General features: G+C 36.4%; 2 protein-coding genes across 2 annotated transcripts; both read left to right on the plus strand.

Annotated features, from left to right (window-relative positions):
- Positions 1-1,262: 1,262 nt before the first annotated feature.
- Positions 1,263-4,569, plus strand: LOC132127392 (elongation of very long chain fatty acids protein 7-like). The gene is made up of 8 exons (XM_059539237.1): positions 1,263-1,350; positions 1,814-1,906; positions 1,993-2,183; positions 2,267-2,347; positions 2,443-2,499; positions 2,596-2,701; positions 3,504-3,640; positions 3,742-4,569. The coding sequence occupies exons 2-8, from the start codon at positions 1,840-1,842 to the stop codon at positions 3,952-3,954; spliced, it is 852 nt and encodes a 283-aa protein (XP_059395220.1). The 5' UTR covers positions 1,263-1,350; positions 1,814-1,839; the 3' UTR covers positions 3,955-4,569.
- Positions 4,570-4,910: 341 nt separating this feature from the next.
- On the plus strand, positions 4,911-12,041 carry depdc1b (DEP domain containing 1B). Its single transcript, XM_059538755.1, has 11 exons — positions 4,911-5,083; positions 6,102-6,367; positions 6,560-6,695; positions 7,343-7,470; positions 7,542-7,672; positions 7,759-7,806; positions 8,051-8,191; positions 8,841-9,001; positions 9,180-9,356; positions 10,765-10,956; positions 11,828-12,041. The coding sequence occupies exons 1-11, from the start codon at positions 5,036-5,038 to the stop codon at positions 11,990-11,992; spliced, it is 1,593 nt and encodes a 530-aa protein (XP_059394738.1). The 5' UTR covers positions 4,911-5,035; the 3' UTR covers positions 11,993-12,041.
- The last annotated feature ends 2,029 nt before the right edge of the window (positions 12,042-14,070 follow it).

Raw genomic sequence — 14,070 nt, forward strand, 5'->3', positions numbered from 1 at the left:
TAGAAGCATTCCTTCACAACATGCAATTTAAAAAAATTGGTTTTCATAATGCATATACTAATTATGATGACAAATATTGTGAAGTCATATAGAGCCACTGGGATCACTAGGCATGTATTTTCACTCCTTTTCTCTGGTTAACATACTGTACACCCTTCTTTTTCCACTCGTAGCATAGTTTTATTATTCACACCCAACGGTGTACGACTCTTCTTTGTCCCATAATGACTCTAAATGCAGCAGAACCCCTCAGTTCATCCAGACATCTAATGGTCTTCACTGATGGGGTGACCCAGCCCTGAAACTGAAACCAGAGAGAAGACTGAATCACACACAAACATTTGACATCATAGTAAAACTAAACAATAAATAAATGATAATGTTTAATGGGGGCGGGGGGATCATACTACACGTCCCCCTCATTCTTATTATTGCAAAGATTTATTCTGCATTTCTCATTAAACTGCATGATTAATCTCAATGCTGATTTAAAAATATTTTTATATATTATATAAAATTATATTATACATTATAATTTTATATATTATATTATTTAAAATATTTTTGTATATTTTATAAATGATAAGTATTAAATACTACAATCATTTTTAAAAATTCTGTTGGGTAAATCTGTTTTTATTTTTTATTACTAATATGCATTGCTAACTTCACTTGGACAACTTTAAAAACGATTTTCTCAATATTTTTATTTTACAAAAATATTATTTTATAACTATTTTTATTTTTATTTTTTCGAACCCTCAGATTCTAAATTTTCAAATAGTTGTATCTCGTCCAAATATTGTCCGATCCTATGATAGGACAGTAGAGATTGATGTATTCATCTCAGTTTCAAAAGATTGACCCTTATGACTGGTTTTGTGGTCCAGGGTCACATAGCCTAAAGTCTTGACATTATATAATATAAATCATGGAAATATTACAAGTGTGACAAAACTAGTGCCATTTTTCTGTTGATTCTGAGGTGAAAAAAATATTTATTTTCGTTAAATTCAACTTGAAAACATCTTCAATCAGCATGTTTTGATTTTTCAGTTTTGAAGCATTAAGCAGGGTTCAAATATAATGTCACACACCTGCTGTTGACATTTGTACAGCGTTCCGCTCATATTTTCATACAGGTCGCCGTGGAAACGCCAATGAGCGCGCACCTCAAAGTTTCGACCTACATTCCGGAAGTTTCATGCGACGGAATCTCCATATATGAATAATTGTGGGAGGAGCCACGCTTACAGGTGTATAAGTGCTGCAGTTTTGTCATGCTGTTGATATACTAGCAGCTGAGAGAACAAGGGGGAGCGTGGAGGGAGCGCAGCTTCGGGTTTTAAGGTTTGGGGTTTTACTTTTTTAAATTAAACGAATTTTAGGATTCGTATTTATTCCATTTCAAGAATTCCCGTTTAAGTAGACCTGGCTGTTTGTGAACACGTTTAGCGCTTTTATAACGTTTAATCTACTATTTTAAGTTCAAATGCTGATCATGAGTGAAATCATCTGGAATCTACAGGGGTTTCACGTCTTTCCAGTTGTGTTTGGGAGTGGTTTGGATGGGTTAGTCTTTTTGGGAGTGGCATCACTAGTACTTCATATGAGAGTTTTGGGAAGGCATCTGTAAACCTTCTTTAAGGACTGGAAGTTTTATGGCACAGGCTTGATTTGTAACCGTGTTTGCACGGAGAAGAGGAAAGCTATGCTACATTAAAGCTAGAACGCATTAGCAAGGTTATTTTGGTTTACAAATAAGCTTATTTAAATATCTCGTTAGTAATTTGGTCTCCTTTTTGTCCACCAGAAGGGAAACCTCAAGACTCCTTAGATATGACTTTCAACAGCACACTGACCTCAAGAGCTGTTCTGCTCTATGATGAGTGGATTAAGGAAGGAGGTGAGTTTGCATCATAAGCACATCTGTGTCTGGAGGGTTTCTGTAATTGGCTGTGAAATAAAACATCTTTTTTGTCTCGCTTGTAGATCCACGGACGGAGAACTGGCTGCTTATGGCCACTCCATTTCCTCAAACGTTCATCGTCAGTGCTTACATCTACTTTGTGACGTTTCTGGGGCCTCGGCTGATGGAAAACCGCAAGCCCTTCGACCTCAAGCGTCCAATGGTTATCTATAACTTCAGCATTGTTGCCTTCTCCATCTACTTGATTTACGAGGTTCTTGAACAGGTTTCATCATGAGTTTCTAGTGTCTCTCTCTATTGTTATGTTTATCAAAATGTGTTGTCTTCCTTTTACAGTTTCTCATGTCAGGCTGGGCGAACGGCTACACCTATAGGTGTGACCTTGTGGATTATAGCAGTTCTCCTCAGGCTCTCAGGGTATGTGAATGGAGCACATTCTTGTGATTGTTCCGTTGTTGCCAATGACGCGTGCAATAACTTGACACTTCCTTATCCTTCTTGTTTCCTTGTAGATGGCATGGACCTGCTGGCTGTACTATTTCTCCAAGTTCATTGAGATGCTTGACACTGTAAGTGGGCTTTTTTTTTAGTATTCAGAGCATAAACATTAGGTCTTCATGATGGATGATCAATGCTGAACCTCTTCTGTTATCTCATCATCACAGATTTTCTTTGTCCTGAGGAAAAAGAACAGTCAGGTTACTTTCCTTCACGTATTCCATCACTCCATCATGCCCTTCACCTGGTGGTTTGGAGTCCGATTTGCCGCAGGTAAAGTATAATGGATCATTCAACCAAAAATGACAGTGGTCCCATTCCAAAACCACAGACTTTGGGTAAACCAAAAGATTTTGGTCCCACCATTGAAAGTCCAGATGACCTAAACTTCCAAAAGGTCATGAAGGCATTGTAAAATGACTCCGTAACAATGTACAAACTTCACAATCATCTGGAAGGAGGCGGGAACCGGCGGACAATCAAATGATATTTTAATAGTCAAAATGGACAAAACAGCCGTCAGCCTCCACGAACGACTGACGCGCACAAATAAAAACCAAACACAACTAAAACCCAGGCCTGGTCCTCTCTCGTCTGTCACTGTCGTCCCTCAGGTTTTATATCCCTCCATCTCCTACTTAGGACTCGAGACCGGTGGGTCGAGCAGGTGTCCCTCATCTCCAATCACTCCACTGGCCTTGCTCCTGTTCCCATGTCTCTCGGCCCTGCCCCACTCGTCACAGACTCCCAATGAAGTAGTCGGTTCAAAGTTCTCTGAAGAGGTTTAATTTAATTAAAGGTTTTAAGCCACTTGATTAATTTCAGATGAATTTATGACCTTTTTGGATCCGAGTTTTGGTTGCCTTTCAATGGAGGTTGAACGATACCTTTTAAATTCACCCTAAAAAAAATATAAGTGCACGTACATGCTAAAATAGTTGCTTGACAGCTGTGGTCACCCACTTTACTTGTATGCAAAGCATAACCTGTCTATGCATCTTAATTTCTCATATTTGGGTTAAATATTCCTTTAATGAATACTGTTAAATGCTAATGGTATGTTTTGCTTTCTTAGGTGGTCTGGGAACCTTCCATGCTCTGCTGAACTGCATCGTTCATGTCATAATGTACACCTACTATGCTCTCTCCGCCCTGGGACCCGCCTATCAGAAGTACCTGTGGTGGAAAAAGTATATGACCACCATCCAGCTGGTAAGTTACCAGCTTATCTACAGTGTCTTTTGTCGAAATCCAGGCTTCTTGATGTTTGAGCTCTAAACTGGTTCTAACTCGACCCTTTCTGTTTGTTTTAGGTTCAGTTTGTGCTGGTCACTGTTCACATTGGCCAGTACTTCTTCATGAAGGACTGTCCTTACCAGTTTCCTGTGTTCGTCTACATCATCGGTTCATATGGGCTGATCTTCCTGGTCCTGTTCCTCAACTTCTACTATCACGCCTACACCAAGGGCAAGAGGCTACCCAAGGTTTTTCAGAATGGATACTACCTTCGCAAGAAATCCGAGTGATATTTCCATTGACCACCAAAACATGAAGCGCTTGCATATTAAGTGGGAATATTCCTTTTTATCTCATCCGTTCAATTTCCACCTCCCTGTTTTATGTTAAAACTAATGTGGAATACACCCACCTTATCACTGGATTTAAGACGTCCGAAAATTGCACACTATTGTTTCACTAGAGATGCTGTCCTCATTTGTCGTCTTCACTTAAGGCTTTGAAAAGAGTATGGGGTTTGGAGTACAGTGTTTTTGTTCTAATATGCATTAATTTACTTGTAAATATTGAATTTTTCAGCTTTGGAATATGATTGAACTGCTGGCCAAATCTGAAAAGAGGTTATGAGAGCACAGGGCTTTTTGAGGTTTTTGTAAAAGGGTTTTTGAAGGTTATGTTTTAGTTGTAACTGAATGAGCCAGAGGCCCTTTGACCCTCGAGGAACGCTTGACTGATCTACCAGGTTGTGCTCGAACCTGAAAGTTTACCGAATGCCGCAGAAGTGACATCATCTGAGGTTTTGTCAGTGATTTATGCTGTGTGACTATTTATTCTTTATTTAACGTTGCTGTTTTCTTAATGTGATCTTTTTAAAATTATATTGATCGGTAGCAATTACCTGTTATGCTTTTATGCTCTACTGATCAGAGATGAGGAAATGGAAAAACCGAACAATGTTGCAGGATTTTTCCCTTTTTTTTTTTTTTTTGTCTTTTTTAAATGAATTTTCAATTTTGTAAAAAATTGAAATTGATTTTTTTTTTTTTTTATAATGAAACAAAATAAATTATTTGTCAAGATCTCTTGGTTTTCCGTTGCTTTCATTACGTCTTCACAAGTTTTCAACCGGGCACTTGCACTACATATCCCATACTGCACTTGGGCAACTTCTGGTAAAGGTCGATGCCCATATTTGGTAAATCAGTGGCATCATGTGACTGATTTCGTGCGCCAATCACATTATTAGCAGGAACGTGTCTCTTTTCAAAACTAAGTGAAGTAACTGGCGTGGAGATGTTTACTGAGATAAACACCGTATCTTAAATGGATAATTAATAGGAATATAAGCTAATAAAAATTGATCGGGTTAAAATGGATGGTAAAATGATTGGACCTGGACCTTACAGGGCGACGAAATTGGTAAGTACATAAGAAAAAAAAAAAAAAAAGCTGGATGTTTTCACGCGTTGGTTGAGCACCTCACGTGAGCTGATTTAGTGTTTACATCAATATTTCTCCAAACCTTACAAAATATTTGTATTTTAATTATGTTGTCGCACATCAGTATGCCTACATAGTACGTTACATTTAAAGCCGTGAGAGAGTTTGTGGTTGCGTTGTTTTCCGTATGAATGCTGGAAAATATGTCGCGTGGAATACATGACGTGTTTTATGCTTATTATATTACTCCCAAATAAACGAGCAACTAATATTAGAAATGTTGTTTCTTTGGTCTGTGACTGATTGTTAAAGTAGTCAATGTAACCACTAAAGAATATCATAATTTTGCCCTTGGCTTTAATTTGGCCGAACTGAGACAAATTGAAGAGAAAATAAATTGAAGAGAAAACCTGTAACATTCAGCAAACATCAGAAGTAACGTTTGTCTATTAGATGCACTTTATTGATCCTTGAGGGAAATTTTTTTTTATGTGTGTGTGTTTTCCCATACATATAGAATGTTTAATTTGATATATTATGAGCAAGAAATGATCATGCATGCATTTTTTCATATAGCCCCCGAAAACGAATGAATTATCATTTTAAATCTTTGCCACTATCCTTCAAACCACTAGCTTGAGTTTTATCCATTTGTCAGCAAGAAGTTTTTAATTATTTAAACTACTATGCAATTTAGTGTGATCACTTATTATTATTATTTTTTCCTGTTTTAATAAGTACAGTTCAGAATAAGTTTGTTTCATTTTGACTTAAATATATCTGATGACCATTACAAAATTATTTCATCCATATTTTGACATCTTATTTGAAACATTAAAGTAGACACCTTACTAGCATTTAATTCACATTTCTAAATGTAAACAGAAGGTTCATAATTATGATAAACAACATTGTTACAATGTAAATTCACTACCTCTCAACAGTTTGCCATTAAAACCACATTAGTGGTAAAATCAGATGGGTTTTTTTTTTCCAGTGGAATGAGACCATCAGGCTCTTCCGTGGTGGAATGCCAGTCAGACGTCACTGGGCTCATTTCAGGAGTTATGACCGCAGTTTTACAGGAACCGAGGCTGTCGACTTCCTCCACGAGCTGCTCAAACAAAACCAGAACTTCGGACCGGAGGTGACACGCTACCAAACACTCCAGTTACTCCGAAAGTTCCTCAAAAACCATGTCATCGAGGACGTCAAAGGACGATTTGGTAAAGAGGACTTTGAGGACAGTGGACATTTATACAGGTGCTTTCTTAACTATCTTTCAAAAATTACATTTACAACATTGTCACTCTTATTTTTTGTCTTTATTAATGTGAGGCTGCTTTGAAACAATCTGTAATGTATAAATCGCTATATGCAAACAAAAGTATATATGTTGTGTTATAATAAAAAAAAAGTTTTTCAAAATAATAATAAATGCTTTAAATATTTTAGATTTCCCCCACAATCCCCTCTGAAGCCCATTCCTGTGCGTCCTCCCAGAGATCACAGCTCAGTACCCAGAATCCCACGCTGGGATGACTTTGATGAGATATCCGTGCCGGAGCAGATCCCAGTGAAGCCTCTTATGGTAAGAGAACACTTGGCTGTGGAAATGAAAATTCAATTCATTTTAAATAAGTCAATTTTTTAATAATTTTCAAAGTTTTAAAATTTCTTGTTTTATTTTTGCTATTATTTTCCTTCATGATTATTTTACTTTCTTTTATGTAAAGCACTTTGAATTACCATTGTGTACAAAATGTGCTATATAAATAAACTTGCCTTGCCTAAAAATATATCCTTTCTGGTGCCATTTACAATGTCTGACCTACTGAGCATGAATTCTCTTCTCCTCAACAAGGCTGCATTTACAGTATGTGCTCAAAAATACAATAAAACAAGTAGCATAAATGTTTTCAACAATGATAATAATAAGAAATGTTTTCGAGCAGCAAATCTGTATTTTACAGTGATTTCTTAGGGATCATGTGACACTGAAGACTGGAGAAATTATGCTGGAAAGTCACAGGAATAAATTAAATTTGAACATATATTACAATAGAAAACATTTATTTCAAATTGTAATAATATTTTACAGTGTTACTGAATTTTGGTCATATATGCAGCCACCATGAGTATAAGAGATTTATTAAAAATAAACATTTAAAATTCATAATGTTTCCAAACTTTTGACAAAGACTTAGTGTTTTCGAATTCTTTTATATTTGGATCTAGAATTCCGAGTCGTGGAACAAGAGGCACAGCATCGCCATTGGTGAGGTTCCTGAATGCCGTTTAATCCGGAGGAGAGAATTATCCCCGAAACACGTGGACCACATATGGAAGTCAATGACACTAACACAGTAAGCATCAACAGAGAAGCTCTAATCCTGCTCAGAAAAAGAGATCTGTTTTTAAAATGAACTTGTATTAGTTTACAGACTGTTTTGGGTCTCCAGACTCTGGATGCGGTATTAGATGCCAAACTTCTGAGCCCCAAGCACATCGTTCACAATGTCTTTGGTGTTAATAAGCAGGGGATTGTTGTGCTGAAGAACAAAGCAGGTGAGTAAAGCTTATATTTTAACACATGAAATATTCTTCCAGATCATTTCTGATGGATCTCTTTCTGTGTGTTGTATTTTCTGTAGAGGACTTGCCTCACTGGGTGTTATCTGCAATGAAATGCCTGGCAAACTGTGAGTGACCGATCATCTGCTGTCACACTGATTCAATGTTTAATGGATAATTAATATGTTGTTAATAATCACCATAAATAACTATTTTGCCATGCAATATAATATTTTTTTTTTTAGCATTTCTGTAGGTTGCCAATCTGCTTTTTTATAAATGAATATGTAATTAAATATGTCTGTATGCATTACATTATAGTTCATCTTTAAATGTGTATTAATTTTTATTCATCTTTGAACTCATTTTTAGGGCCCAATGGGAATGACATCAGGCAGCCCATGTATCCAGGGTTCGAGAGAGACGTCTTCAGGACAATAGCAGAACATTTTCAGAGATTGAGAGAGCCGCTTTTGACTTTTCATCTGTATGAAATATTTGTCAGTATTTTGGGTGAGTGATGCACAAGCTATTCACATGATGAGTGATGAAAATAATTTAATCATCCGATACATTTTGAGATTATTACAGTGACCAAAAAACAGTCTGAATTCATAGTGCTCTATCCTTTGAATTAACAGATTAGTAAATTTTTAGTGTAAATAAATAAAAAATATATTTCCTATATATGCACTACTGTCAAAATTTTGAAGCCAGTAAGATTAAAAAAAAAAGAAAAGAAATTAATACTTTTATTCTGCAAGGATGCATTAAATTGATCAAAAGTTAAAGTAAAGACATTTATAATGTTACAAAAGATTCAATTTCAAATACATGTCTTTTCATCAAGCCATCCTGACAAAAGAAATCTACGCTTTCCTTAAAATTTTTAAGCAGCACTACCGTTTCCAACATTGTTAATTCTCAGAAATTTTGTGCATTAAATCGGTATATTATAATGATACCTGAAGGATCATGTGACACTGAAGACTGGAGTAATGATGCTGAAAATTCAGCATTTTTAAATATATAATAAAATAGAAAACAATTATTTTAAATAAAATAATTTCACAATATTGCTGTGTTTGTGATCTAAATGTCAGCTCAAATAAATGTAGCTTTTGGGGGCATAAGTGTTCTTGTAACTGTTTTCCTCCCGCAGGGCTTCTGCAGTCGGTTGCGGTTGAAGCGCTGCAGGTCTGCTGTCTCCTGCTGCCTCCAGCCAACCGTCGTAAACTGCAGCTGTTAATGCGTCTGATGGCTAAAGTCTGTGCCAACCCCTCTCTCCCCGCTCTGAACGACACCATAGGAGCTCGTACCCTGGTAATTCACTCACCTCCTCAGATAGATGTTCTCTGTGCAAGTTATTTATTTGCAAATCACTGATAGTCTTGGTCACTGATAGTCATAGTTAATTTATAATTCAGCTCCGCATTCAGTAGATTCTATGAGCAGCTTTCACACTGTCTGTCTCTTGTGGCTGCCTTCGCTCCCTGTGCAGATGGTCCAGACCTTCTCCCGGTGCATTCTGGGATCTGCGGATGAGGTGGACTTGGATGAGCTGTTGGCCACCAAGCTGGTCACGTTTATGATTGACAACCACGACAGTGTGCTGAAGGTGCCGTCCAACCTGCGCAAATCTGTCGAAGAGCATCTGTCTCACCTCAGAAGAGCTCAGGTCAGCATCCCATGGCATTCATTAAATGCTTGATAAGTGATTGACTATATCAAGAAACTGCATCCACAACAAATTGTACATATGTGTATTAATATAGATTTGATTGTATTGTGGAAAATAGGTTGTGATATTATTGGTTTAATATTTTTCTTTTCCACCAATATGGTCTTGGTTATATCAGAGCAGAGTTAAAATACAAATTATGATAAAATATTATCACCGTGCACAGTAAGACCAGGAAATTTTCTTAACACTTTACAATAAGTTTTCATTTGATAACATGAGTTAACTACGTTAGTTAACATCAAGTAACAATGAATAATATTTACATAGTGTTTATGAACTTTAATATTGTTTTCTACATTCATTAATACATTTTTTTTTAAGATCAAATGTTCTGTTAATATTAGTTGTGAACACATGAACAATCAGTAAAAATTTGCTGAATATTTACTCACCCTCAGAGTTCTTGGGGGGTTGGAGAAATGTTGCATTACATTACTTGCTCAGCAATGGATCCTCTGCAGTGAATGGGTGCCATCAGAATGAGAGTCCAAACATCTGAGAAAAACATCACAATAATCCACAAGTAATCCATACCATTGCAGTTCATCAGTTGATGTCTTGTGAAGTGAAAAGGTGCATATTTGTAAGAAACAAATTCATTATCAAGATGTTTTTAAGTTCAAACCATTACTGCTGGCAGGACTTGCCACAGTACAAGTCCATAATCCATAATAACGCTTCATCCAATGAAAAAGTCCATCCTTTGCTTTCCTCTCATATCAAAATGCACTGACATATTTGTTTAGAACTGTTTTAGACTGTATTCACTTGTAAACAGTTATTGATCTGTGCATATTTCTCTCCTGATTCAGACAATAACTTTTCACTGGAGGAAGCAGTATTAAGTATTAAAGACTTGAAGTTGAAGAGTTAAAAATGTCTTGATGATGAATTTGCTTCTTATAAACACACAGCTTTTTGTTTCACAAGACATTAACTGATGGACTGGAGTGGTGTGGATTATTGTGATGTGTTTATCAGCTGTTTGGATTCTCATTCTGACGGCACCCATTCACTGCAGAGCACCCATTGTTGAGACAGTGATGGAATTCTAAACTTGTTCAAATCTGTTCTGAAGAAACAAAAAACAAAGTCATCTACATCTTGAATGGCCTGAAGGTGAGGACGTTTTCAGCAAGTTTTCATTTCCTATTGTTGTTTTTTGTGTAAGACTTATTTCTCCTCTTTTTTTTTTTTTTTTCTTTAAATCAAAGTCAAGTATTTAAGAGAGCCAAATGCGAAAATTGTTAAAAAGCCATTTTCTGTTGTGAAGTTAATGAGCTTCAGACGTCTCTTTCTCACCCCAAATTCTGATTCCCTCGCATGATTTTTTTTTTTTAAGATAAAATATGCGGGTGCAGACACGGACACCACCATGGCCTCTCCACCTCACTCGTTCTGCAGACAGATCAGCAGCGAGGAGTTTGAGCAGCAGAGGGTCTCTGGATCTCAAGGAGCCATTGTGGCACTACTGGAGAACATCATACAAGACAAGAACATGTCCATTAAAGACAAGAAGAAGAAGCTGAAGCAGGTTAGAGACTTAGGGCCCTATCATAAACCCGGCGCAATGCGACGCAAGGTGCAGTGCAAGTGTGTTTGCTAGTTTCAGTCCGGCACCATTCGCATTTTCCATTCGCGTAGTTTAATTAGCAAATGCATTTGCGTTCATTTTTGTGCCCATTGGCGTACTGGTCTAAAAAAGAGATCTGTTCAGGCGCATTGCTGGCGCATTGGAGCTGAAAATAGACTGCGCCATAGACCAACTCAAACCTGGTCTAAAGTCTGGTGCAATGTTTTTTCTTTATTATTTAAAGAGCGTACACGCTGCTTATTAAACACAGGGATGCACAGCAGCACACAAACATGCCAAATATTAAAAATTAAAGTATTGCAATGCATAACATTTTTTTGTATGCTAAATAAAAAAAAAATATATAATATATATACCTACATGTCATAATGGATAGTCATCACATGGAGCAGAATTAGCCAAATTCTGCCTTGTAAATAGCAAATCCGTCATGGCACGAGCGCAACTGGCTCTTAAAGAGAATGGAAGATGAGACTCTGATTGGTTTATTGCACGTTATGCCCAAAAAACACCCATTACTCATAAAGAGAATAGGGACAACCCGTTTAGACCATGCGCTCGAGCGTGCCAACTGTTTTTTTTCCGTTATTAAAATAGCAAAAAATGGATTTGGACACACCCTGAGTGTACTTTACACTTTGCATTTAGATCGTTAAAATAGGGCCCTTCTGAGTTCTGTCTACAGCATTTATAGAGATTGAATTGTTTTAGACAGATTTTTCCTTTAAATGTCAACTACATTTTGTTCTAAAAAGGCTGATGTGTTACAGAAACATTGAAAGCTGAGACACACTATGTTTATTATCCCCAGTTCCAGAGATCTCATCCTGACATCTACCGCAGACGCTTTCCTACCACTGAAAGCGAGGCAGCGGTTTTCCCAGAGAGACCCCAGAGACTCAAACCTCAGCTGATGTTACTCACACTGAAGAAACCTTTTCAGCCCTTCCAGAGGAGCTGGAGCTTTCGGGCTTGAGTCAGGGCTCAGAGCGGGGCGACTGTATTATTATCAAGGAGAGATGTTACTGAATATTAAAGGCTGCGTTCTGCTAAGACATCCTGAATCGAAATAACACTAAATTCACCTCATCAGTGATCAGATGGATTAAATAAAGTATGATGCTGTGCATTGAAATCCCTTTAAAAAGCTAGACACTACAGGCAAACACATGCACGGACCAGTTTTGAGATTTTGGGTTATTTTATTAATGTATCTATTTCCGTCTGTAGATTTAAATTACAGTACATATCTGTAATGGCATGGGTTTAGTCTGGGTGTTGTTGACAGTATTTTCTGATTTATGGAGTGATAAAATTAGAAATCTAAAATCCCTTCTATAAAAACCTTTAACATGTCAAAAAAAATAATAAGAGTTTCTATTTTGGAAGTTATTCAAATGAGTGGATATTTTCTTAAATAATACTTCATTTAGACATAACATTTCAGAAATGTAGTTCAGAAGCTTGGTTTTCATGTATTATGTTTAGTGTTATAGTGTTATAACTAGAAACGCACCCAGAGGGCCTCCATAGTGCTTGTTGATTTTATTTGTTTGATGTAAATAATCTGCAACATTCACAATCAGTTGCGTTCTATTTTTAACGAGGTGTTATTGGTTTAATTTTACCTCCAGCTGCAGGTGTTGTCTATTAGATGTTAAATGATGGTAAATGATGCTGTCATTGATAATCAGTCAGAGGAAATATGTGCCGGTCACCAGAAAATGGCTTTTGAAAACTCTATTTTATTCTTGGAATCGATGAACTATAGGTAGATGTCAGTGACAGCAAGCTCTGACGCACTACAGGCTACGCTATATTTCTGTCTGTCTTTTGTGTTTTTATACTTCAGTGTTCTCTGTTTTCACTGGTTTGTAGGTTTGTATGTGATACTCTAGTCCATGTCTCTTTGGTTCTTTTGGTTTGTTCTTTCTTTGTGTTTGATTTGGTATTAAAGTAGTACTGTTTGATCATGTCACGTAGCACTAAAGAAAACCTTCACATTTTATCACTTGAATATTTATAACTAATTGTGATCGATTCTGTCATGGTACTGTAAGTATGTCGTTCAAAAGATACTGTTTAAATCTTCACTGATTGCTGTAAACTGGATTCAGCTGGCAGCTTTTACATGTTTTTATGCGTTTTAAAGGTAACTGATTTTAATTGTAATCCAATGCTGGATCGAATTCAGTGTCCGTGTCATTCAGTATCACTTTTTCAAAGTTGTGTCCCCAGTGTTTTGATTTTGTACAAATTCTGGAGTTATTGTTACTGATTTGGACGTCTACACTGTGATCACAAATATGGAATTGGAAAAAATAAATGTATATTATTACATGATGTTGCAGTTTCTTTTATTTCTTCAACCTGTTTACATAGCCTAGTATTTCAAGCTGACAGACATGCTAAACATAAACCAATAACTGAAAGGCACAAACAGGGTTTCTGCTGATCTAAAATGGTATTTACAGTCAAATTATGGTCTTAAAAGTCATAAATTCAAATATTCATGGCTTAAAATGTAATGTACACTGCAAAAATCTTACAGTGTTTTTCTGTACAGGTAGAGTCAAATATTTCCTTGTTTTAGTGGTCGGGAACAAAGTTATGAAATTAGCCTAAAGCTAGTTTTTGAAAATTGTATATATTAAGAGGTGTACTTCACCTTTCTTACTCAAGAGGCCAGTAGAGAGCTAATAATCTCTTAAAAAAACATCATTGGAAACGTGCTGTATTTTCAGCACAAACCTTGCATGATGGAAATAGAAAAATAAAATAAATTATGATGATAATTTTAAAAGATTAAACTATTTTCCTTTTCCTCTTTCATTGTTCTTTTTATTATTATCTTTATAAGCATTTTGCATATAAAAAATAATGTTAATGCTATACGCCAATTTTCATGCCAACAACACTTAAACTGAACTGAACTGAAACAGATGTTTTAGAAGGTCATTGCAATGACGTGTCCAACATTGTTCACTCTTGTATGCACAGTGGCATATTCTCTCGTATGAACCTAGAGCTTCCAACAGGTTAATATTACTAGAC

The sequence above is a fragment of the Carassius carassius genome, chromosome 45 (genome assembly GCF_963082965.1).
Source record: "Carassius carassius chromosome 45, fCarCar2.1, whole genome shotgun sequence".
In the NCBI taxonomy this organism is placed as follows: Eukaryota; Metazoa; Chordata; class Actinopteri; order Cypriniformes; family Cyprinidae; genus Carassius; species Carassius carassius.